This window comes from Crotalus tigris, unplaced genomic scaffold, assembly GCF_016545835.1.
Source record: "Crotalus tigris isolate CLP2741 ecotype Arizona unplaced genomic scaffold, ASM1654583v1 scf7180000018040.1558517, whole genome shotgun sequence".
NCBI lineage: Eukaryota > Metazoa > Chordata > Lepidosauria > Squamata > Viperidae > Crotalus > Crotalus tigris.
The window spans coordinates 1212579-1238043 of NW_024096790.1; the positions used below are offsets into that span (position 1 = coordinate 1212579).

Sequence of the window (25465 nt, forward strand, 5' to 3'; positions counted from 1 at the left end):
GTTTTGGTTCTTGAAATATTGGACTGTCCTTTATAAAGCAGAATGCTGACCATCCTTTGAGACCCTCCCTCATTATCTTTCAGCTCCAAATCTCTTCTTTCCTCCAATATGTTTGGGCATTATGGTTTACTGGTACCATCATGTGTTTTTTCTTGCAATAATAGTACAGGCAGCAGGGGGAGTTTAAAATATCACTCTCTGGAAATGCTGCTCTTTGCATCTGCTCTTTGCATCTGTGAACAAATCTAACTTTAGATAGACAACAATCTAAGTATTTTTAACTTGCTAATGATCCTCTTGCAGAGTCACTTTAGGGACCCATTAACACTTTCATTTGCTTAAGTTCTGGCCTGCTGTAACCTGCCCTCTCTGATAATCATCTCAAAATGCAATTTGAAGTGAAAGCAGCAAACTGCTTTGCTTGCAGCAGAGAATCTATTGCGACAAACTGTTAGGTGTTTGAGTAAACAAACAGATATTTGACAAACTTGTAAAAATTACAAGATTTGGAGTGTTCTGGTGGGAACGTGCTCTATAATTCTGATTTTGAAGTAGTAGGTTATTTTTAGACCTTTTGTTCTTAGCAGTTTTAATTGATCTTGAGGTAACATAGAATAGGCGTCTCCAACTCCCAGGCTGCGGCCTGTTCAGAACTGGGCCGCACAAGCAGCGGGCAAGCACGCAAAACTCCACTTGTGGGAGCGGCGGGTGCCCGTTGCTTACACAAATGGAGCTGCGCACATGAGTGTGCTTGCCCACTGCTTGCATGGAACCATCCCCTCTCCCCTTGCTGCCATTGCCATCCGCAAAATCAGAAAGGTTGGGGACTACTGACATAGAAGTAGAAGATATGTTTTACAAAGTCCTAGAAACATCTCACCAAGCTTTCCAGAATAATTTGTCAGTTTGACTCTACTATTTTCACTTCTTTAAAATTTTCTCCTCCATAGTCACACATGCTTGCATTTGAATGTGCGCCTTTCTTTAGAGCAGTGGTTCTCAACCTTTTTAATGCCACGACCCCCAACTGGTCGTAAGTCGAGGACTACTCAACCGGTTGTAAGTCGAGGACTACTCAACTGGTGCAGCACCGTTTGCAGAATGGGACTTTTGGCGGGCTCAGCAGGGCAGAGACAGCCTGGACAATTCCTATTGGCTTTTGAAAGCCAATAGAATTAGACTCTATTCAAGAGAGTCTATTCTATTGGCTTTCAAAAGCCAATAGAATAAAAGGGAGTAGCACAGCTAAGGAAAAGGGGAAAAAAATGGCGGACTGCGTTGTTTGGTGACCCCCGTGAAATGGTCGTTCGACCCCAAATGGGGTCCCGACCCGCAGGTTGAGAACCACTGCTTTAGAGAGTAATGTAAATTTAAATTATACTAATCCTATAGCCATTAACTTCTGCACTGATTCAGTTATGTACTTAAGGACCATAAATTCAGAGTGTTTGAAGCTAATCCCAGCTGAATCACTGCAAGTTCCCATCCTCTGCATAATACACTCACACACAGAAATATATATAACATTTTTATTAAAGACAAATTGCCATTAACAATCTGATTGGAATTTGTTTTATTTCTCCAGGCCTGCTACAGAGACTGGAAAGGAGGAGGAAGATAAAGGTCCATCAAGTCAGCCTGTTGCTCTGAGGAATTGTTTTCACCTGCAGAGGAACAGTATCCTTGAGAAGCTCATCAAAAGCTGCCCAGTTTGGCTTCAGTTTGGCATCAATCTGGAAAAGGCTTCTGACATACTCTGCAAGGAACCATCGGGGGTACAGTTATGCTTCTTCAAATATAACTCAGTTCTTCAAGGATCAGATATTCTTTCTCAAACCTCAATCTAATCCTGAATCAGATCTTTCGGCTAATCTGCATTTGACCGATGGCTTTGTTTCCCCATTATAGATTCGTCATTTCCTCAAGTGTTCATAGGACTGATTGTTAGATAGCACTGAAGGCATAAATAGTACAGACCGGCCTTAATCAGCTTGCCCCTCATCAGAATTGCCAACCAACATGTCTCATCTTAGAACAGACATGTCAAACACAAGGCCTGGGGGCCAGATGCGGCCCATGAAGTGGTTTCATGTGGCCCACAAAGCCATCCTGGAAACAGTGAGGGAACGGACCCCGCTGCCTTGGTCCTGGCCCAGGCCAGCCAGGAGCCAATATACAATTTTTTGGTGGCCATCTTGGCACTTGCCCCAGTGGACCATGCTTTGGCACTTGCCTCAGTCCCACCCCCTTCTCCCAGAGACCCTCAGATCTGTCTCACTCCTACCCAGGTCCCCACAGGCACTCTTGATGCAAATGATGTAGAACTGGCCTCACCCACCCAGTAGGCCGCACCCACCTGGCCCCCCCAAGGGCAACTGCAATGCTGATGCGGCCCTCAGTGAAATTGAGTTTGACACCCCTGTCTTAGAAACATCAATGCAGGATAGCCTGAGAGTGGCAGGCACCAGGAATGACAAGTTATTGTTGATTACTAGCCTCTCCAGGTGGGCTATTCAGAACCAGATACAGCATATGATTTATTCATTTGATTTATTTAAAAATTCATATGCAGCTTTTCCAAACAAACTTTTTTTCCCAGGACAGTGTGCAAAACATTTTAGAAACTGGCATCTGCTTCTAAGTACATGCTTAGCTGAAGAATTTACTTTGTTTGACACACAAGGATTGAATTTTCCTTATTATAACAGTCACATTTGGTCCAGGGAGAGGAAATTTTAATTATTGATAATATAGGGTTGCAATTTAATGAATGAATGAGGATTGAATACAAAAATTGAGAAACCTGAACAAGACAAGTATGTTGTGGTGCTCTGGTCATGAATGAGCATGAGAATGACTGAGTCTTTCTCTTATCTGCTAACTTTAATTTCTCTTATTTATCATTTCTCATTTTTCCTTTGCTTTATATAATGTAGCTTATCCAAAAAAAGTGTTGTGTGATACATATGCATGTATGGAAATCTAGTGACATTTTACTGAGATCTGTTGGGAGATTTTGTTCTATCTTTTGCTCTGCTTCAGTTTGCAGGGATGAAAAGAAAATACACCTTGGATTTATTTCCACACTAACTTTTGTAGCAATTTTGTTGACCATAAAATACTTTATAACTATTACATGATTGAAAAAACACAAAGGCTGTAGCTCGTTGATATTCAACAAGTGCTGCTTGTAAATAACTCAGATCTGCAATACAAAATTACACTTCAATTCCCATTTACCAAATCTCTCATCTTTTATTATTCCTTTGTAGTACCAGCTGCTATCTTTGAATAAAAGAAACAAATACATACCACAGCAGATTGCTAATACATATACTCTTATTTGGTCCTTATCAACCTACTCAGTTCAGTTGTCCCAGAATTCCCAACTTTGCTATCTGGACAGATTGGGGAAAACTGGTGGACATATTTATTTTTATACCAATCCTTTCCACAGAGAGCCTTTCATCTCCTTATTCCCTTATATATCTCATCTCTACTTTCTTCTAAACCCAGCTCCATTTGCATTTGTTTTGCTGCTCAGTCCCAGTGGCTCTGTCCTTAGCAGTCATTCCCTCTAGCGCATTTCTCCTTCCTTTCTTGTGTCATTCTGACTTCCAAAAAACCTTCTCCCCACTTTAGAGACAGCTCTTTACAATAGACAGGCCTTGGTAGAGAATATGAAAGGGCTAAAAGCAGAATGGATAATCACAATGAAGGCAGCTTTGTATCTCAATCAACTTATTTATGCTAGTCTCAAATGAACTGGATCACAGGGAATAGGAAGTTAGTCTAATTTTCAGATGCGAGTAATAAAATTCAAAGCACGTATATTTTTTTACAAACTTCTAGAAGGAACAGCAGATAAATGGGTTACCCAATGGTGAAGATTCATTATATTAAATAATGTATTTTGAATGGGCTTTCAGTGCCCCTGAAAGAAATGTTGGTATCTTGGTGGACACCTGATTAAAACCATTGATATATTCTGCAGTAGGGTAAAACAAAAATTAAACTATAGGCTAGGGATTGATGGAGGGAAAAGATGCAAATCCATGGCATGGCTTTCTTTGCTATGTAAGATATAGTTTCCAGGTGGTGGAGCCTTCTGTATTTCCCATAGCACCTAGGTCTTAAGTGGAATGCCTTAAGAATCCACTGCTGTGCCTTCTTCAAAATCACCTTGAAGGCAGTGACACTCACAGAGGATTTTGATAGGAACTGGAGGGCAACTGATGTAAACTGATCTCAGCTTTTCTTTTGTAAGCACACCATAATGTCACTTCCATGTAAAAGGGGGTTTGTGCTGCAATGGTGCAACTGCCCTAGTCATTTTGATGATAAATCCTACAGGTGCTTCTGCCTGAAAATATGATGTGGCTGAGGTTTCACAGGGTGTTTTTTGAGAAAGCAAGATAGAAAGCTTTCCAAGGTGATTTCATGGACTTGGCATTGGAACAAACATGTGTATCAACAGACACTTAGGTTTTGTCCCTTGCTTTATTTGATAGTGCTATGCGATACTTCAGAAATTAAATTTGGTGCAGGACTGAAGACAACATCTCTTGACAACAGCATGATAACAATAATGAAGAACGTTTTAAGAACAATAAAATTAGGAGACCACTGATATGTCCATTCCTTAACACCACAAAGAAAACCTTACTTTAGCTGTGGATAAACCCATAGTTATAGTTATATGGAAGTTTTTGTTAATGTTATAATGAGTGGATAGAGTGGTGAAATTGTTTGGAGGAAACTTGTGGATTTGATTTCAATAGATTCAGAAATGTGTGAAGGTTTACTTCCATGAAAATATCTCAGTATGCAATAATTCTGCCTTGCCACCTATTAAATAAGTTTCTTTCATTTCCTTTTATCAATACATTTTTGCTATTACATATTACATGCTATTGCATATTACTGCATCATTAGCATTGCTAGCTTTACTTTCCCACTTTTGTAATAAGAGCAGCAGTCTATAATTAGTCTATAATTAGTCCATTTTTAAAGCTCTTGACATTCTATTTGGCCCAAGGCAAAATGTCAGCTATAAGTCTTCTCATCCAACTTACGCATGAAAACCATCTGGGTGACTATGGGCCAGTTATTCTTTCTCAGTCCAATCCACAATCAGAAAGTTATTGTTGTTGTGGGAAAAATAAGAAGAGGAAGAAGTATTAGGTATGTTTGCCACCTTGAGTCATTTATAAAAAATAATAAATGTGGGAAACAAATAAATAAGGGCAAGCTCACATAATTTGTCATAATTAGAGCTCAGGCTCTAATTAGATGCCTACAGAAAGGGACAAAGTAGGTATTACCTATTACTTAAGCAAACCTTATCAAAAAAATTAGTGGCAGTGTTTCTCAACCTTGACAATTGACAGTGTTTCTCAACCTTGACAAAAATTAGTGGCAGTGTTTCTCAACCTTGACAATTTTAAGGCATATGGACTTCAACTCCCAGAATTCCACAGCCAGCATTGCTGGCTGTGGAATTCTGGGAGTTGAAGTCCACATGCCTTAAAATTGTCAAGATTGAGAAACACTGGATTAGGGGATCATTAGTAGGCAAAATGGGGGCAGTAAAAGAAGCATTTAATCCCTTGTTTGGGCAACTAAATTTCCAAGAATAAAAAGGCATATTAAATTGTAAAAATGTATTTATTAATGTTAATTCATAACTCAATTTCCCAAGAGTCCTGAGCAAAATTTACAATAAATAAATAAACTTGAAATTTAATATGTGGAAAAAGTTATTTATAACAAAACAGTTTTCAATACTTACAAACTTTTCCTGTTTCCTATTTGTGATCACATTTTGGACAATATTATTTCCAGGTCAAATCAAATTAGTCAATGACTGAGAAACTATAGACTCTTTGAGCTATGATTCAGAAAATGAAAAAAGGAGTAGATCCTCTTTTCCCATTCCACAGTCCATTAAGAAGCTCTCCCAAACTGAATTGTGACAACAAAGTGAGATCATTCATCTATGTAAAAGTTCTGACATTCATTAAGAGAGAGGACCTAAAGGAAATCCATGCTACCATAGAAGGATGGTTTCTGATTCATTTGGTATGCCGAAACCATTAGGATCAAGCATTTCTGTAGGTCCTTGACATATGTTCTTCCTACTTTTCCTGCAACTAACATTTCTTCCTACAAACATTTTCCCACATTTTCCTCTCAGCTGGATTCATCTTCTATGTTAGAATCCAGAATGGGTTGTAAGGCTATATGAATTTCCAGTTAAACTTAACAGATGGCACAAAAGCTAGGAATCCATACTGATCTTACTGAATCAGTTTGGTGGCTGAATCTGTGTGATAAAGCTAGCTGCACAATGACCAATGTCCCCTAGTGCTTAAATTATTCAAACTTATACACATAAATGCACCAGGAATATGTGGCTATAAATTCGACAACCAAGCCATCAGTCAAATCCATGTTCATTATACTGTCTCTTTTTAGGGGAAGCAAAGTTATGCAAAATGAAGAAAGGAAAAGCACATTGTTTCTCCTTCATTCAATACGTTGCCTTTTGTATTTCAATCTTCTCATTTTTTCAGGATTTCATTAAATTTATTCAATCATAATTCCCTTGACTTTCCTGTTCTTCTCAGCCCATTCCCTCCTTCTTCCTTGTTTTTGCAATTCAGTCCTTATTCATTCAATGTGTGAAAGCCACCTGAACATCCTTCTTTTTCCATTTGTCTCTCACATTTGTGTTCAATGCATGTTCATTCAGAATCCATCCATTTAGAATCTATTTACCCAATCTCTTATTATATTACCACACTCTGATTCAACTTACATTTATGCTATGCTTTGCCTTTCCAAAAGTATTTGCACATCTTAAAATTTCTGCATCTAATTTCTCATCATACAGTTTTCAAGTTACAAATTCATCTACTTATTCTTGTTATTCATTACTTCTGTGTAAGTTTCTTTCCATTTAACCTGTCAAACCTTGATCTTTATTAATTTTCAGATCCATATTTCTTGTTTCATCAAACTATACAATCTACCTAATCATCAGCAGTAAATAATTTGAATTCTTGCAAACAACATGATCTCATTTACAAAGAAAAGTACATGTAAGGAAAAAAAATCCTTGTCTTGTTTCTTTCTCAGTGTAATTCATTTGTTCTCATGCAAATTTTATTTCAAGAGTTTAACTCCTAGACTTTTTGAGTCAATTGACTTTTGGTCATTTCCCCCCCCCCCATCCTTCAGAGTCAGAAACATCTGCTTCATATTTACATAATGGCTTTGTCTGGCCTGAGAATAATTGATTCCTGCCTTCTTGGCTTTAGCCCATACATTACCTTTCTTTCATTTCATTTATTAAGTCATATTATTTACCATTCACTGTTCTCAAATAACAGGTTGCGGTCTTGTATATCGTCACCAGACTGGCCCATGTATGTTGACCTCTGCCTGACATTATGGATTTCTTCAACTAAAGCTTTCACATAAATATTTTTTATAAGTTGGAGAAGAAATAGACTAGCTTACTCATTATAATGGTGCCACATGCAGCATTCTGTGCTGCATGTAATGACAGAACTGATGAGCTTGGACACATGCAGCCAAAGCACAAAGTCCACAAGTACAACCAAAACTGAATTCTATCCTAAGCATGCTTATGTTATGATATGCAAACGAAGAACTTTACTTGTGGGCCAAGACACTGCTGCCCATATCCCATCAACTAGGAATGTTTCTTTTACAAGACACCCAAATCTATAGTGACTCTGAGCAGTGATTGACATACTCAGGGTACAATACCAAGAATACAGAAATTCACTTCCATATCCTTACAATGCATACCTGCACATTTATGCATTCAGTTTATCTGATTCAAAATGCTATGAACTCTTAATAATTATATATTTTTCCAGTAGAAGCACATCAGCTTTTCTTCTTCAAATTTCTTCAATGAGAAAGAAAGAAAGCAATTCATGGGGGTACAGGTTACTGCTTTAAATGTTATAACTACACACCAAACTTGATTTTAAAACAATCCAAACATTTCTTCCAGTATTAAACTGATCATAACAAGAATATGTGAAACTGTAATTTTGGTAAGAATGTAATAAAATTGTGTGTTTATTTTACAATTCAGATCTGATATTTTTAAATGAGAGAAAAATATTTTTATATTCTCATATAATCTCATTTGCCCCTTTTCCTCTGTTTAGATATTTCTGGTTCGGAAAGATGAGACCTTGAAAAATCTATTCCTGTTAGTTCATTTTCCAGCCCAGAAAGAGGGATGTGACATTCTAGAATACAAGATAAAAGAAGAAAAATCATGTAAGTTTATCTTCCTTCTTGAAACACATTCCACATATTTATGCACACTATACCCACATTATGATCTGTTTCAGTACATATATTTACAGTATATTTGTCTGCATATACATTTGCTATGAACTTCAGATTCTGGGGCTTGAACGGTTGCAGGAATTGAGTTTATTTAGTCTAGTGAAAAGAAGGACTAGGGGTAACATGATAGCAGTGTTCCATATTTGAGGGGCTGCCACAAAAAAGAGGGGATTATCCTATTTTTGAAAGTACCAGAAGGCAAGACAAGAAGCAATGGTTGGCAATTAATCAGGGAGAGAAGCAACCTAGAACTAATGAAAAATTTCCTAACAGTGAGAACAATTAACCAGTGGAACTTGTTGCCTTCAGAAGTTGTTGTGGGTGCTCCATCACTGGAGGCTTTTAAGAAAAGACTGGATGGCCACTTGTCTGGAATGGTATAGGGTCTCCTGCTGGAGTAGGGGGTTGGACTAGAAGACCACCAAGGTCCCTTCCAACTCGGTTATTCTGTTAGAACTGTAGGACTGAGTTGGATCTTCTCAGGAGTGCTGTCCTTTGAGAGAGGAAGAGATTCTTCCTTGGTGGGGTTTTTTTTTTTTTAGCAAGATGATTTTAAAATTATATTAGATAAATTCAGAGAAGATAGCACTATCAGAGGTTATTAGCCATGATAGATAAATGGATATTGTAGGTTCAGGAGTATTATATTGCTTAATCTCAAATGCTGGAGACCTACACTAAAGAAAAGGATTTACTTTTATGCTCTGTTTATGGACCATTTAATAATATTTGGCTGACCGATACTAAAAACCAAGTGCTGGACTAGAGTATTGGCATCTGGTGGTAATGTAGTAATAAATCTGTTGCCAGATGGTGATAGGCTTCTTGTCATAGTGTATCAGAAAATCTCTGTCCAGCTCACTGTTTCCACTGGGTGGAAGTTTATCCATCAGGAAAAAAATACCGATGAACAAAAATGGAACAGCAGAGCTATTATGATTGAAATGGAAAAGCAATACATTTTTCCATATTAGAGAGATTGTGATCAAATGGTCTGTGTCCCCTTTGTCATAATGCACAAGATTGTGGCTACTCAATTCTTGTCTGGGCATTAACAAGGAGGGGCAGTTTTCAAGAATGTTGCTCTCTTTTCTTTCCTAGCTGCCCATCTTATACAGTATTAAACTCTAGGGAGGTCTCATTTTTTAATCTTTAACCAACTAAGACTGGACAGCCCTTAAAATAAAATGCAGCAAATTTGGACATATGGCCACTTTAGCTTGGAGCAGCCGTTAATATTATGAGGTTTCCATTTTTCCTATTACGGATCTTAGAAAATCTATGTAACTTTACCTGTTCCTTTTGCAGTGTTATTCAAACTGGTGATTGGTATCTCTTGGTAGGGAATTCCACAAAAGCCTTGTCTTTCTGAATAAGGCTGATGTGCAGAACAGAAAAATGCATGAAAAAGGCTGACCCTGAATCAGGAATACTGTGTTACACACTATGCTACACCAGTTTTACCTGCTGGCTCATAAAGGGAGATGACATTTTCCTTCCTTGGGTTTTGAAATGGGTTGTCTGTCCCTCCTTAATCACCACATCTCTCTGGCAATTTTCCAGGTTACTTTTCATTTCATTGCTGTTCCCAATTCCTGGTAATAAGGTGATTAAGTGAATGCAAATGCTAATGGCTATTCCAGAGCACTAAAACATTTAGCATGCTGTTCTCTGTGGCTTGGCCCACAGTGGCCTCTTGCAGATTAATTCTTTTGTCCTAGCTATTCTCAGAAGCCACATTCTCAAGTGTAGTGAGTTGTGTCAAAGAATCCAAACATTAAAAGTGAGTGAGTGAGTGTTTGTGTGTGTGTGTGTGAACATGCTTCCATAGCATTCCGCAATTTGAACTTCACAGTGTCCTCCTTCCTGGAAAAAAACTGAGTCTTTGATTCCTCAGCACACTTGATCTCATTTTCTGATAAGCAGCATTGCACACCCTCATATTTGCTGAGCTGCTGCTCTTGGAAGGAAGTAAAAAAAGTGCAAACATTTCTCAGAATAGGGAATTTTCATGGGTTTTATGGTATACAACATATCGTGATTAAGAGAGAGTTAAATTAGCTTGAACAATCCCAGAGGTATGATATCACTGCTGCATTTCTGCACTATTCATATGGAAACTAATGAGCAAATGGAAGGAAAAAAAACAAGACAGGCTTAGAAAAGACAGCTTTATTCTTTCAATTGAGCAGACCATTTTGCTTCAGCTTGTTTCTGTAATTATCTGGAAATGCATTGCAATTCAGTATCCCTTGCAAAATATCATTAATCCTCCAAATACAGTCGAGCATATTTTAACACAATTCATGAAAAGTGTCTAGACTAATTGCATCATGGAACCATATCAGCATTGACCCTTGAGGTTACATTTGTACCCTATTGTTGAATCTTTCTGTTAGGATCTGTCATTATGCAGCCTGCATATGAGATCATTCTAGGAGTCTGGAACCAAATGATAGTGATCTCAGCCAGGATGACCGAACACCTCCTTTTGGCTGCAGCTGGAAACTAGTTGTAGCCAAATGCAGCTCTGGGTCCAAAGAAATCAAATATTAGTTGGTTCCAACCAGATCTCATCACTATTTTTGATGTGGCCAAATTGAATGAGAAGAGGTGGAGTGAAGCAAGCTAACTGTTGGCTGTGTTCCAAGCTGTCTCCCAAGAAATATTGGGCACGTGCTACTTTTTGAGAACTTTATCTTATGAGAGTGTTAGTCACTTTAACAGATCCCAGGTGCCTCTTGGGGGCCTTTACTTTTCTCCCCAGTTTATTCCTGATCCTAATGCCAATGATCCTTTGGTTATTCCTGCAGTGTACTTCTTGTAAGTTGTAGGTTCCTGGAGTGTAGATTGTCAATTGCAATTCTGCATATTACATAAAGAGGAAAAGTAATGACTGATGGAAGCATCCTAATTATCTTCCAAGATATAATAGTATCAAAGTGACTTCAGAATGTTCTCTGAAGGCCTGAGAGTGGAGTGAAGAACACCCCTTATCAGACACAGGTGAGAATGAATGACAGTTTCTTAGAAAAAGGACAGATTGGGGCAGGAGAATTAGCAGGATGAGGATACTGAGAATGGTTGGAAGGCTGGTCTAGACCAGGGCTTTTCAACCGGTGGTATGCATACCACTTGTGATACTTTGCCACATGGCAGGTGGTATGCGACTGCTAGCCAAGTGTAGCAGGGGAGGGGAATGAGCCAAGCCTGAAGGAGAGGCAGCTGCAGGACTGTCTGGGCTTGGCAGAAGCCCAGGAGCCAGCAGGGCTCCAGCTGATTAGCTCCAGCTGATTGGCGCTTCCAGAAGCAGCTGGGAGCTGGAGGTGAACTGAAGAAAAGGGGGGGAAGAGTGGAGAGGCTATAAAAGAACATGGTTTGGATAGAGGAAGAGAAAAAAGACAACAGGAAACGTTTAATCCCTTTAAACAAATGTAATTAGTTTTACCCCCTTTAATTGAGTCTGTGGCTTTTAGAAAGTTTTCTTTGAAGGTAAACAGGCTTAATTTAAAGCTAAAGCTTTTTGCAATTGCCAGAGCCTTTCAGTCTACAGTTGCAACATTGTGATACGTGACATGCCTGAGGCAGTTTAAAGATCTCTGTGTGTCTCTGTCTCTGTCTCTTTCTCTGTCTCTCTGTCTCTCTCACTCAGTCTCTCGCTCACTCACTCACTCACACACACACACAAACCAGATGTCCCCTCCCAGGATCTTCATTTAGATCAGTGGTTCTCAACCTGTGGGTCGGGACCCCACTTGGGGTCGAACGACTATTTCACGGGGGTCGCCAAACAACGCAGTCCGCCATTTTTTTTCCTGTTTCCTTAGCTGTGCTACTCCCTTTTATTCTATTGGTTTTTGAAAGCCAATAGAATAGACTCTCTTAAATAGAGTCTAATTCTATTGGGTTTCAAAAGCCAATAGGAATTGTCCAGGCTGTCTCTGCCCTGCTGAGCCCGCCAAAAGTCCCATTCTGCAAACGGTGCTGCACCAGTTGAGTAGTCCTTGACTTACAACCGGTTGGGGGTCACGGCATTAAAAAGGTTGAGAACCACTGATTTAAATTTAAAGAGCAATGAAAGGACAGTTGAACCCTCTGGTATCTCATATTTATTCCAACAGGCAATGAGGTGAAGGGTGGTGATGCCTTCCAGAGGTTTAGTAAAATTCCAAAATACTTACAGGAAGCTATTGAGATACATTTCTGCCTACCACTTCTACAGTAGCGGGACAACAGTTCTAGGCAACAGTAATGTGCAGCTTGACCAGAAAACAATCAATCTCACCATGCCCCAAAGCTAAAGGTAATGTCCCCCATTTTCAGATGCACATGCCATTTGTTCTGAGTTAAACTGCTAATCACCAATATATGAGTAGGGATTGATATAATCTGGGACACGAAAACCATAAATTCCTAAGCAGCACTGGACCTCATTCCTAAGGCACTGATGTTGAAAAGTTTAACCATTTATAGCATAAAGGACTCCAGCACAGTAATGAGGTCTACTGCAAGGTTTCTCTCAAAAAGTCTCACAACTGGTGTGACTGCTGCTATATTTAACTTGTAGGTATATAAGAATTTCATCTGAGCTTCTTCTCCAGATGTCCCTACCTAATGAGGAAATGCTAGTGTCAAAGAAAGGGCCTTGTTGGAGGCAATGCAACCTCCCCCAAAAGGCACATTTGATGCTAACATTAGGAACTTTGGGGCAACAAATCAAGTCTTTGTCTTTATTTCTCAGGCGTTTTAAGAACCGTTTTGGTGTTAGAATTTAGCTATTTTCATGATTCTTTACTATGATTTTATACTTTTTAACGATTACTATAGCTCTACTACTTCCTAAGAATGTTTTAATTCTGTTCTTTGGTTTTTAAAAATACGTTAATATTGTTTTTGTATTTACTCTTTTTACCACATGGGTAGTACAAATACTGGCCTACAGGACATGAGATTGCTTCCTAATCTGTTCTCAGAATGAGGGCCAGGGTGCCTTTTTAGGGGACAGCAGCTTGGGGACAAACAAACCTACCTTCTGGTTGTTCAATCAGTACTCCCTCTAAAGATGGTCTGGTCAAAAGGCAGAACTTTTTCCCAACAACAGCAGAGAATCAAACAGCTCTAGAAGTAGCATAAGAACAACTGCAGGCTTTCAAACTTGATCCTTTACAATGCCAAGACATTGTCTCATAGAAAAACAGAGCGGAGCCTTGGAAATGTTGCTTTCCAGTCATGGTCACTGGCTTTATTTTTAGCTTCAGCAATGTGCCAAAGATAGCAGTGTCAGTTCTCCATATTTAGTAACCGTGACCACAGCACATTGGAGCAAGATCAGGGTCGTGCCTCTGGTATCTTTCCATATTTTAGGTAAGTTGCCCACCTACAGTATTAGCGAGTTCTAGATAATTAGAAAATAAATGTTCTCTTATTTATATTTTCTGAGGGAAGCAAGGATGTCTCTGACAGTCTAATAGATTTCTTACAGTTTAAGTCATTTTGTGAAAGACAAGCATTGCTTTAATAGCTTTATTGCTTTAGCAGTTTTCAGAAAGCACGATAAGCAGATTAAATGTGAAAGGCAAAGGGATATTATTGAGGTGAACTGTGATTCAGTGTAGATTGGTTGACATTTACAAGTAAAAGTATTAAAGTTGGGCTAATATAAAAAGCAGATTACAGAATTATGCAACCAAGAATGAAGTACAGTTCCAGAGAAACATTCCTGAGAATATTTGTCACAACTTGGACTCACATCATGCTGTTGGAGCCAAAATTCTAGCTCAGGAAATGAACACTGATTTGGAGCCTTTGGACTTAAATTCCTTCTCCGCCATGAAGTTTATTGTTTGAGTAGGTTAACTACCTTTTTTTTTTTGTTCTGTATCGTAGGAATAGCCCTAAACAGCCCAGTGAGCAGACGTGCCTCTAGTAACACTATGTATTGTATTATTTCAGAGAGACGGGTGATGAAAAGAATAAAATTAAGTGGTACAGTAAAAAAAAAAAAAATTAAAGGCTGGAATGCTTAGAAGTAGGAGGAATGCCTTTTAGGAGTAGCTGGTATCGAAAAAGTGTTTTTCACCAGCATTGATTAGGGGGAGCCATGCAAGGGATAGCCTGTGTCTTCTTTGCTGGATAAACTTTTAAGAGATGGGGCTGGTCACCATCAACCCTTGAGTTTAACTATTCAGGTTGCAATCTATTTATGTTTTTCACTTTGTTAAGGACAGTGAAGATACAATGGAGGTTATAAAATGGCACAGAGTGGAGAGCAGGGGAGGAAGCAGCCCTGGGACAGTTGTCTCCAACTATTAATTTGCTATTGACAAGTTGACCAGGCTTCCTGTGTCAAGGTCATTTCTATGTCCTGGTCAAAGCTGGTTACTGATTAAAGGTATAATAGAGTTGATGTTAGCTCCACTCTGACGATTTGAGGCACAGCTCAAGATAGCTATCATGCATAAAAAAAATTCCATTATGAAGCTAAATCTCCTTCCTGTTAGGCTGAACTTCTTAAAAAAACCTGCTTCTAGCGAAAGATCACTATTTCCTCATTTCTCTTCTGTATTTTTTTGGAATAAGGCACTTTATTTGTCTTGTTTCCAGAGTGTGGGAGTGTTTTAGAAAATGTATTTGTCAGACTAAATGTGAAAACAAAAGTCATGCAGTAGCTTTAGTGAAACCAGGTCTTAATTGTCACATAATTGTGAGCAAGCTTATAGATTTTGCAAGAACACTTATTCAGGATAGAATTTAAGATCCATCCACAAACAAAACCCAACTAATAGAGGAGAGTGAGTTAAATATGATGAGATGATTTATCATCTCATATAAAAAAATAGGGTAGATCTGTGACTGTATAGTTGTGGCACCATCTTGAATTTTTGATCCCCTCCCCCTCATCTCCTGCAGACGCTCCCTGAGTTCAAACTTTAAATCAAGTTTAACAAGGAAATCCTTCCTTCCCTCCTTCCCTTCCTCCAGTCATTCCTGTTATAACTGTAGCTGGCCAAAAGCTTAGCTGATTCAACCCCCTTTGGAATGGCTAAGGAAAAAGTAATTCAGAGTATGGAGGGGGCCTACCCATAGTACCTGTTAGCAACTCCGTAAACAATGGCATGCTTTCTGGTCTTGTACAGGATTCCAAGAAGAAGATTAATGTAAGGCAATGCTTACATTATACACATGCCCACAAGTACCTGAATCATATTTCTCCCTTCCAATTGGAGTCACTGCACAACCTCAGCAGTTAGTGCTCAGGAAACGTCCCAAAAAATCCAGGGTTTAGACTGGACTGGGCAATTAAAAAAAAACAAAAATAGGTAATGGCAAATCATTTCCATACTGTTGCTGAAAAAGCCAATATAGACTGTCCAATAGCAACCATATAGAGTAAGTGTTCTACCATATGAAGGACGTATCTGCATTTTCGGGGTGGTGGAGGTAGAAGACTTGGCTCACATACTATTTGATTGTTGTTTGTATAAGAGGGTGAGAGACAGGTACCTTGGTTCATATATTAAATGAATGACCCATTGGGAATGCCATATTAAAACAACACACCTGATGTGCATCCAGAATTTGAAAACAACATTTAACACAGCACAGTACTTGAATAAAATGGTGTGGCTGAGATCGGCATATGTGGGGTCGATTGGGGTGAATTGCAGGGGTGATACTGAAATATAATTTTATCTTCTTTTACTTATCTATATATTAAATTAATGTATTTTACTCCAATTTCATTTTAAATTATTTTTATAGGATTTTATTAATAATTTGTGTTTGGAACTCTGAATTTTGATATGGCCTGTGGGCTAATCAATAAACTAAGCTAAACTAGTAATTGTTCATTCAAGAGATACTTGGTTTTAGATATTCTCCCTATTTAGGTGTCTTCTAATTTTCAGGTTGCCATTCCCAGTCATTCCATAACTACTTTATCTCTTCACTCTAGAGAAGTTCATAGAGAAGTTCATAGTTCTTCTTTTCAACTAGGCATAGGAGAAGTTACAGTATTTGTTTTCCAGACCAAATAAGGTTTTGCTTTCTGCCAATTACAGGACTATGTTTGCTAAGCTATTCTCTTTCTTGTGATTGCAGAATGCTTTGTTCTGTTTAATCATATTGAAGGTTACTGAGGCATAATCAGTGTTCAGGATTTGTAGCTCCTTTTCTGAGTGAAATGAGATTTGAGCAGTGGGATAAAATCCTTGCTCTGAGAAGGTTTTAAACAAATTGATAGGAAGTGGAGCAATGTGCGCTATTTTTATTCTAGCTCATAAGTTGTCATTTCAACTTCACAGCAAATTATTTGTGACAAATGTCAAATTATCTGTCACTGTAAATTTTATTTTTTAAACAGCACCAATGAAATGAGACCCATCACCATTTTTTGCCATTTCTCCTGCTATGAAGTGACCATTTCAGAACGAGTCCATCATGCATCAATCTCTCTGATATAGTGAGAGCAATCCCTGAATGCTTTTCTTATTTCTCATCAGTATTGCACCTGGAAGGATCTCTTCTTGTGTTTGAAGACATCTTCAAATTGGTGGCATTCTACTGTGTCAGTAGGTAAGTTGGGTAGATGATTTCCTAGTGACCTTGCAGATATGCTTGTGAAAATGATTAGCCTGCAAAAAATAGTCTTCAAGAGTTAGGTAGAATAGACAGCATGCTCCCTCAACCCACAAGGGAGGGAAGAGTCATGAAAAAACCTGCCTGTCCACCCGCATGGAATTCCTTGTTCCTGCTGCCAACATAATGCCTCAGTAAAAAGAGTCCATTCTCAGAGTACAAAGATAACATGTATCTATATATATATACTACAAAAATTCCTTCTTGTAGTGACTTTTAATTTGGGTAAAATAGTGCATACAACACAACAATTTGTGAATCAAGGTATTTCAACTGGGCTTATAGAATATATCCAAAATCCAGGACCCATGATTCCCAAGGGAATGACATTTGGGGAATTTGTGGCTCTTTCAATGCTACTAGCTGGTGCTGCGGTTACATGATCTTCATTTTTAATATTCCATGATAGTTTACCAGCCAGTTTCACAATCCCTCACTGTCCCATCCAGGCCCAGCCATTTACTTACCTGCTAGAAAGGGGAGGGAGGGAGGGAAGGAGGAAGGAAGGAAGGAAGGAAGGAAGGAAGGAAGGAAGGAAGGAAGGAAGGAAGGAAGGAAGGAAGGAAGGAAAGGATTTATAGTGTTCCTTGCCAGATTTCCCACAAAGAAGTTCAACAGGGAAGCCAAGCAAGGAGTCAGAATTCACTTCTACTGCTTATCCCAATATTTGAGGGCTGCCACAAAGAAGGGGGGCTCAACCTATTCTCCAAAGCACCTGAAGGCAGGACAAGAAACAAAGTACGGAAACTAATAAAGGAGAGATCCAGCCTAGAACTAAGGAGAAATTTCCTGACAATGAGAACAATTAATCAGAAGTTTGCCTTCAGAAGTTCTGGGTGCTCCATCACCGGAGATTTTTAAGACGAGATTGGACAGCCATTTGTCCAGAATAGTTTGGAGTTTCTTGCTTGTACAGGGCGTTGGACTAGAAGACCTGCAAGGTCCTTTCCAACTCTTTGTTATTCTGTTATTCTGCTTTTTTTGCTTACCTTTGGCAATTCTTTTTTTCTGTATAGATAAGGAAATGTCTCTGAAACAATGACCCAATGGGACATGAATTGTCTAGTAGTCTATATAACATTGCAGCAGGCATGATTTCCACAACAGAATAACAAAATTCAGTTTGTAGATGTTATTTCAAGCTATGGATGGGGCAGTGTAGATAATTACATTTAGTAATGCTTTCCTGGTTAGCTTAATTTTTAAAAAGCCTAACCAAGCAGATCAGACAAATTTGGGACATCTTTCTATTCATAAGAAGTATTTTATTTGAAGGAGCATTCAGAATGGGCACCTTCTATCTGCAATCAGTAATATGAATCCAGCCAATTATATTCCATCCATTCAGAGCAAGTCTGTAGGCAGAATAGATCTTTCTTTATAAAAACGTCCTCTTATACCTTCTTTGTTTCTCCCCATCACCTGTTTTGCATTATAATTGCATACATCTTGAATACATGAAGTGCTACAAAGAGCAGAGGGGGAAAATAGTTTGGCACTACCCAAGGTTACCTTATGCTTTGAGACAATCTTGTTATGAAACTATTATGTCTCAAGTCTTTTTTCATTCAACATTATTAGGGAAACATAACCAAGAGATATTTTGAGTCCTCAGAACCAGAACCAGAACTATTATTGTGTGAGCAAAGGCGAAAAGATGGTCACAAAATGGACAATATTTAGGACCAGGCTCAGGGTCATGTTTAATCATGTTTAATGAAAACAAGGATTAGGGGCGATATGACAGCAGTATTCTAAAACCTAAGGGTCTGCCACAAAGAAGCTATTTTCCAAAGCACCTGAAGGCAGGACAAGAAGCAATGGATAGAAACTATTCAAGGAGAGAACCAACCTACAACTAAGGAGAAATGTATTGACAGTGAGAATAATTAATCAGTGGAATGACTTGTCTCCAGAAGTTGTGAATGCTCCAACACTGGAGGTTTTTAAGAAGAGATTGGACAATGATTTGTCTGAAATGGTATAGGGTTTCCTGCCTGAGCAGGGGGTTGGACTAGAAAACCTCCAAGGTCCCTTCCAATTCTGTTATTCTGTTTTATTCGAATATCTCCATGAACAAGTCAAACAAGTTCTGTCGAAATGACCTATAGTATTATGAGGAACTTGTTCATGCTCCCTCCAATTCGATATACAAAGGTGAACCTGATGTTCAAATAATTAGTTCTTCAGCAATATGTGAATTGCCAGAACATTACCAAAACATCTGAAAGAGGCAGCTCTTTTCTTCTAGTACTTTAATGATGCCTCTCAGAGGTTTTTTTTTTAACTAAATACTGTCCATTTTTGCATAGCAGAAAGGATCTCTTTTATTTCAGGAACCCCAAAATAGCTGCTGACTTAACAATTTTATTTTATATATCCACTCAGTAGGAGGGAGATACCATCTTTTATATATATATTTTTAAAAAATAATAAATAAGTAAAATGCTGCATATAATTAAGTGATGGCTGAAAGTAAGTAGTCCAATTATTCTAAATAGTCCTGTGAAAGCTTTGGAAAAGTGAGATTGCCTTGGATGGGACCACTTGCTAAAGAAAATTTAATGTGGAGGACTTGGACTAACATAAAACAAGTATCAGCAAAATGGAATGGGTGGGTGGATGGTAGCAGTGACTTCATTTCTTAACCTTTTTTAGGATTTGCCCAGGCAAGCAGTTTGCTTAACCCTTGTCCAATTGTCTGACAAAAATGACTTTCTTTAATATAGAGAAGCTATAGCCAAGTTCTATTAGCATATATTAAATGAAACTTGCTGTTTCAAGCTGTTTTTTTTTTTTTAAGAATGACCTCCGTTGGGAACAAGAACAAAGAATCTTCATCAGTGGTCTCAGAATATTTTGCTGCATCACCCTTTATAATAGCTAAGTGTAACTTGTGTTCCTAGTCTCCTGAAAGGACATGTATATATAGGGACTAATAGGTTGGAACACAGAGAACAAGACCAGAATTCCATACAATTTGGGAATATAATATGTCCCAGGAAGCATATTACAAATGTGCATGTTGTATTACCATAGAGGCTAAGACCTCTATGGCTGCATCTTGTGACATTTTAAGTGAGATAACTTTCTGGCATGAATAGCAGGTTGCTGAATAAGCTGGATACCCCCTTTGTGGATATAAATGGGTAATCAATGATAGCAGCAGTCAGTTAATCAATTTATTTTTGTTTAAAACAGCATCAATCAATCTGTACTCTTTAGCTATGCTGAATGGGAATTTTGGGAGTTGCAGCCCTATTACATCTGGATTGCAAGAGGTTGGCATGATTAACTACAGTCAGTGACATCTTATGAAGAGCATGTACTTCAGAGGACTTCCCCATTAATGCCTTTATAGTGTTCCCCAACCATCCAGATCCTGTTCTCATTACTATTATATCAGCACAATAATGGGTGGATAACTCTAGAAGACATTGTGACCATTTCATCATTCCTGATTTATGTTCTTTCAGGTATATTATACCTTCTTCATGTTTGATTGGCACAGCAGTTATAGGATGATGCTACAAACTGTTATAAATCCCCAAATAAGGAAAGGCAATTATCACAAGTGGAGATCTTGAATAAGACATTTCTAAAGTGGTAGCTAATCATGGCAGAAATATATCTTGGCAACATCTGTTTTCTGCTCAGCTTCCATTATGTTGCCTTCAGTTTATTGACAGCGTGAGAAAGGTATGAGAAAGATTTAAATCATCTTAATTCTGCCTGTGTTAAAATTGTGTTTTCTATTATTCTGGCTATGTCTAAGGACAGCCTCAGGATATACAAATATGGAAGCTTTGCCATGCATTGCAAAGCTAGTAGTGACTGAGAAGAGGGGTGACAAAGATAGCAATGGGACCAATAATTTTTAAGCCATGTTGGAGCTGCAACAGAGCACTATAGAAAGACTCTAAGACAGGAGTGTCAAACTGCTGGCCAGCGGGCCAGTTTCATCATACTGGAGCCGCGCCCACCCCATTGCCAACAATGGCGAAAAAGCTCTGATGCGTGACATCACGTGATGTCGCGAGTTTGACATGTTTGCTCTAAGGCGGGGGTGAGCAACTATGGCATCTTGATGACTTCAGTTTCCAGAACTCCTGAGCCAGCCATTTTGGCTCAGGAATTCTGGGAGCTGAAATCTGCAGAATGTAAAGATGCCATAGTTGCTCACCCCTGCTCTAAGTGCTATGTTTATAACAAAAAAAGTAATTAATGAAAAAACTTTGCGAGACCACCCATGGCCTTATATCTATGTTCATACAGTATATACATAGCTTTCACACTCTTCTTTTTTGGGGATAAAAAAATACTAATGCAGAGAGAAATTAAGGGCAGTAGGCAGGACAAAGATAAGGAAAGAGGTAAAACTCCTTTATATACCTCTTCACATACTTCTTGTCCTGGCAAAATCAGCTTGTTCCCATTACATCCTTTGTATAAAAATTGATTCACTGCCTTTTGTTCTTTAAGCTTATTTCCCTTTTTATCTTGATTTTATCATTTGTCCTCTTCCTTTTGACCCCTTTACTCTTCCTTCATTTATTTGGGTTATGATTTGTTACTCATGTATTGTCTCTGTATAATCAAATCACTGTACTTACTGTATCATTTTATACTAGTGTTCCAGTTTTGTTTTCCACCCACTTTTATTTAATGCTCAGTTACTTGTGATCTGATCCCTATAGCCACCTACCCTTCATTACAAGTTCATTTCTACCGCATTCAGCTAATTTTTATATTTCTCCTGACACGCTGAACTCTCACTTCCTTATAACAGAATAAAATGAGCAGAAACATGCCCATTACGTCTTTTTTCACTTCTTTTGAAAAAGTCATTACAAAAGGCTTCTGAATATACATCCCCATCCTTTTAAATCATCATACATAAGCACTTCTTACATATTTATCCACGTATATTTCGAATAAACAAGGGATGAATGTTAGTCACTGAAACAATTTCCTAAGCATTCCACTGATTTTCATGCAGGTTTTATTTCCATCATGACTTTATCAAATTCAACAACGCACCATCAACACCATATTCATTCAAAGCATTTCCTCCTAAATTCAAGTCTATTCACTTCATCATATGCATCTTCTAAAAAGCAGCAGAAGTGCAGCGCATTTTCTTTCCCACATTCATACATTTCTAAATAACTGCTAAAGAACCAAAATGTGGTCTGCATATCCATTAAAATTGCAATATACTTCCAAAATTTGGCAACTGTCTTCTCCTCTAGCTTTATACCCTTCATTCAGAAACCTGCAAAAGAAACTAATCCCCACGTAGTTCTTCCATTCAACTTTGCTGCCTTTCTTTGAACAAGGGAGAAAAAATGGCTTTCTTCCAATCATCAGACTCTGATGCAATTTTGGTGCATGTTAAAAAGAAGTCACATAGCCACTGCATCGGCAAAGGACACTCGTGTTTTCACATTTCTCTGGGTACATTTTCTAGATCGAAGTTTATTCTTTTTCAGCACTACAATTCTCTTTTCATCATTTCTTTTTTGCTTACACTAATAGCATTTGTCTCAATTCTGCTCTAATGATAATATATTAATAATGGAGAATATTTGTAGTTCAGGGTTGAAATAACAGGGGGAGGGGGCTTGGTGCTTTCTGACCTTGCTTGTTTTCTTGCAGAAGTTTCATTACCCAAACTAGGTAACATCACCAGTGCTGATATAATATATTGTTATCATTCCCATAGAAATATCTAAAATACACAAGCAAATTAAAGCCTGGTTTTATGTCAAGGGTGCCCCCGCTATTCCGTTCTAACTAGAACCTCATATCTAGAGACCACCTTGCAAACCAATGTATTATTGCTCACAAACCAACAACCCAGAAATGTTTGAAATCAGGCAGCATCAAATTGAATAAACAAGAAACCAATAACTTGGAGATACGGGTAATCTACTGATACACACAGCAAACATTGTTTTGCTTTCTCATATTCTCTCTCTCTCTTGTTTTCTTTTTTTTTCTTTTTTACTCTGTAGAGATCTGCTTCCGTACACACTAAGATTGCCACAAGCAATATTGGAAGCCAATAGTGCCACAGAATTAGAAACCATCTCTGATTTGGGGATAGGTAAGTTGTGTTGAAAACTGATAAAATATACCAACAAATACAGACTTCTTTGTTTTGTTAGTTTGTTTTTGTAATATGATGCTACAGATTTCTGCAAGAAAAATACATTCCAAACTGCCATGATCTGTTCCTTCTTCCCATTGTGGAACTGCTTTAGGTCTTTCCACGGTGCATTTTCCTTTATAGGAATGTATGAAAGGCTGCTGAGGACAATCTTCTATTTGAAGAGCCATGGTGGCGCAGTGGTTAGAAGGCAGTACTGCAGGCTACTTCTGCTGACTGCCAACTGCCAGCAGTTGGGCAGTTCGATTCTTACCGGCTCGAGGTTGACTCAGCCTTCCATCCTTCCGAGGTCGGTAAAATGAGGATCCAGATTGTTGGAGGCCATATGCTGACTCTGACTCGCTGAGGAAGGGCTGTAAAGTACTGTGAAGTGGTATATAAGTCTAAGTGCCATTACTATTGCAATTCTATTGCTATTGAAGAGATCCTCTTCTTTGACACATTGTCCAATTCAACTCTGATTTAAAGAACCATTAAAGGGATAGCAGGAGACTTGAATGTTTCCATCAGCTATAAGTAATCGGACAGGAGACAGAAAAAGAAAATGATAAGAATTTATTTCTGCTATTATTTTCAGCTACATTAGTATACTTTATTGCAAATCTGAGTTCTGTTGTTTTCTTTTCTGATAATGTTTAAAGGAACATTTTAGCATGGCATTTCTCAACCTAGGCAACTTTAAAATGTATGGACTCAACTTCCAGAATTCTTTAGGTAGTATGCTGGCTGGGGAATTCTGGGAGCTGAAGTCCATACATGTTAAAAGTGCCAAAGTTGAGAAAATGCATTAGCACAACATTCCGCTTGTGTCTTTGCTTATGGCTCACCTAAACAAAATTCTAAATTGTAGACATTAGGCATTTGTTGCTTCACTTTGTTTATTGGTGGATAAATGGCAGAACTGAAAAGCATTGGATTCTCTTTCTGCAGTCATAAATCTGTTTCCTGATACATTTATGGGAAAACATCTGAAAAAAATCTGGGGGGGAAAAATGATCTTTCTGGCTAATGCTTACAACATTGCTGGTTACATAAAAAAGAAAGAAACAACAGAGGTTTCTTTTTTTACAATTATATACATTAGGAGAAGCTGTATAAAAAAGCTCCTTATGTGAGGGAACAAAACTAATTTTAGAAATTACCTTTTTTAAAAAATATATTAAAACAGTTGAAGCAGAATACTTTTTGTACAGAAAGAATAACATGGGTTGGATTTATCCCGATCCACATTATTCAGTGCACCCATCCCTCAACAAGATGCCTTGAATATTTGATGGGATTATAATGTTCTTATGCCATGCTGTCAGGAAGCTGTCATCCCAAAATTATGGATAGGAAAGGCTAATTTGATGTTTTTGTATACTGTATTGGGCTCAGAGACATAAGACAACCAATGGAAATTGCCTCAAGCACGGAAATAATATGACTAGGCTGACTTCTCACTGTCATTAATTGGGGACAGCTACCAAGTCATCTTCAAACACAGCTTCACACAGAGGATATGTCAATTGGCTAATTACATTTTGACAAATTTAAACTCATGAAATTGAAGGAAAGAAATCGGTAGAAAGAATTTTTCTTTTTAATTTGGAGTATAAATATTGCTAGTGGGGTCTAAGAAGAACTACAGTATTAAACTTAGATATGTCCTGACCTGACTACATCCACATTAGAATTCTACCCAAGGGATGGAGAAGCCATGTGGTTCTACAGCTGCTGCTATTCTACAATTTCTGTTAACACTAACCAGCATGATGTTTCGTGAAAGATGCTAAGAATAGTAGTTTAGCAAACATCTGGAAGGCCTCACATCTGGAGCAGAGGGGCAGCCATCATCTTAAGATTGTCCCAGGGTCAACTCTGAGTACAGACAATTTGCTTTTCTTCAATTTTCACACCGATACAGTACATACAGAACTCAGTGACATCATCCCCTACCTAAGGGGGCCAGGGAGAATGATGGAAAACATGCAAATCTCTATTAAAAATTCAAAATACAGGACCAGAAGAAATTCAGTACATCCATTTCAATCTCAGTGTTTTAATATTGTTTTCATATGGAGACTATTTATTTCGGAATAAATGCACTTATATTTGTGTTTGTAAGTCTGTTCTTATTTACTTTAAATAAAATAAGTTCAGTGTATTTGAGGAAAAGTTATGAATAAACGGGTTCAAATTTCATCTAAGCTAAAATTTCACTGGGTATGTGGGTATCTGAAACCTTGGGATTCATCAACTCGTCTATATTATGAGATT

The 25465-nt window shown here is 38.2% G+C and overlaps 1 protein-coding gene across 1 annotated transcript in view; it reads left to right on the forward strand.

Annotated features, from left to right (window-relative positions):
• Positions 1 to 25465, forward strand: part of RIN3 (Ras and Rab interactor 3) — an 85124-nt gene that overhangs the window by 28378 nt on the left and 31281 nt on the right. Inside the window, exons 2-5 of the mRNA XM_039346981.1 lie at positions 1586 to 1775; positions 8211 to 8325; positions 16899 to 16971; positions 23052 to 23143. Coding sequence (XP_039202915.1) covers positions 1586 to 1775; positions 8211 to 8325; positions 16899 to 16971; positions 23052 to 23143 — 470 coding nt within the window. The remainder of the gene's footprint in view (positions 1 to 1585; positions 1776 to 8210; positions 8326 to 16898; positions 16972 to 23051; positions 23144 to 25465) is intronic.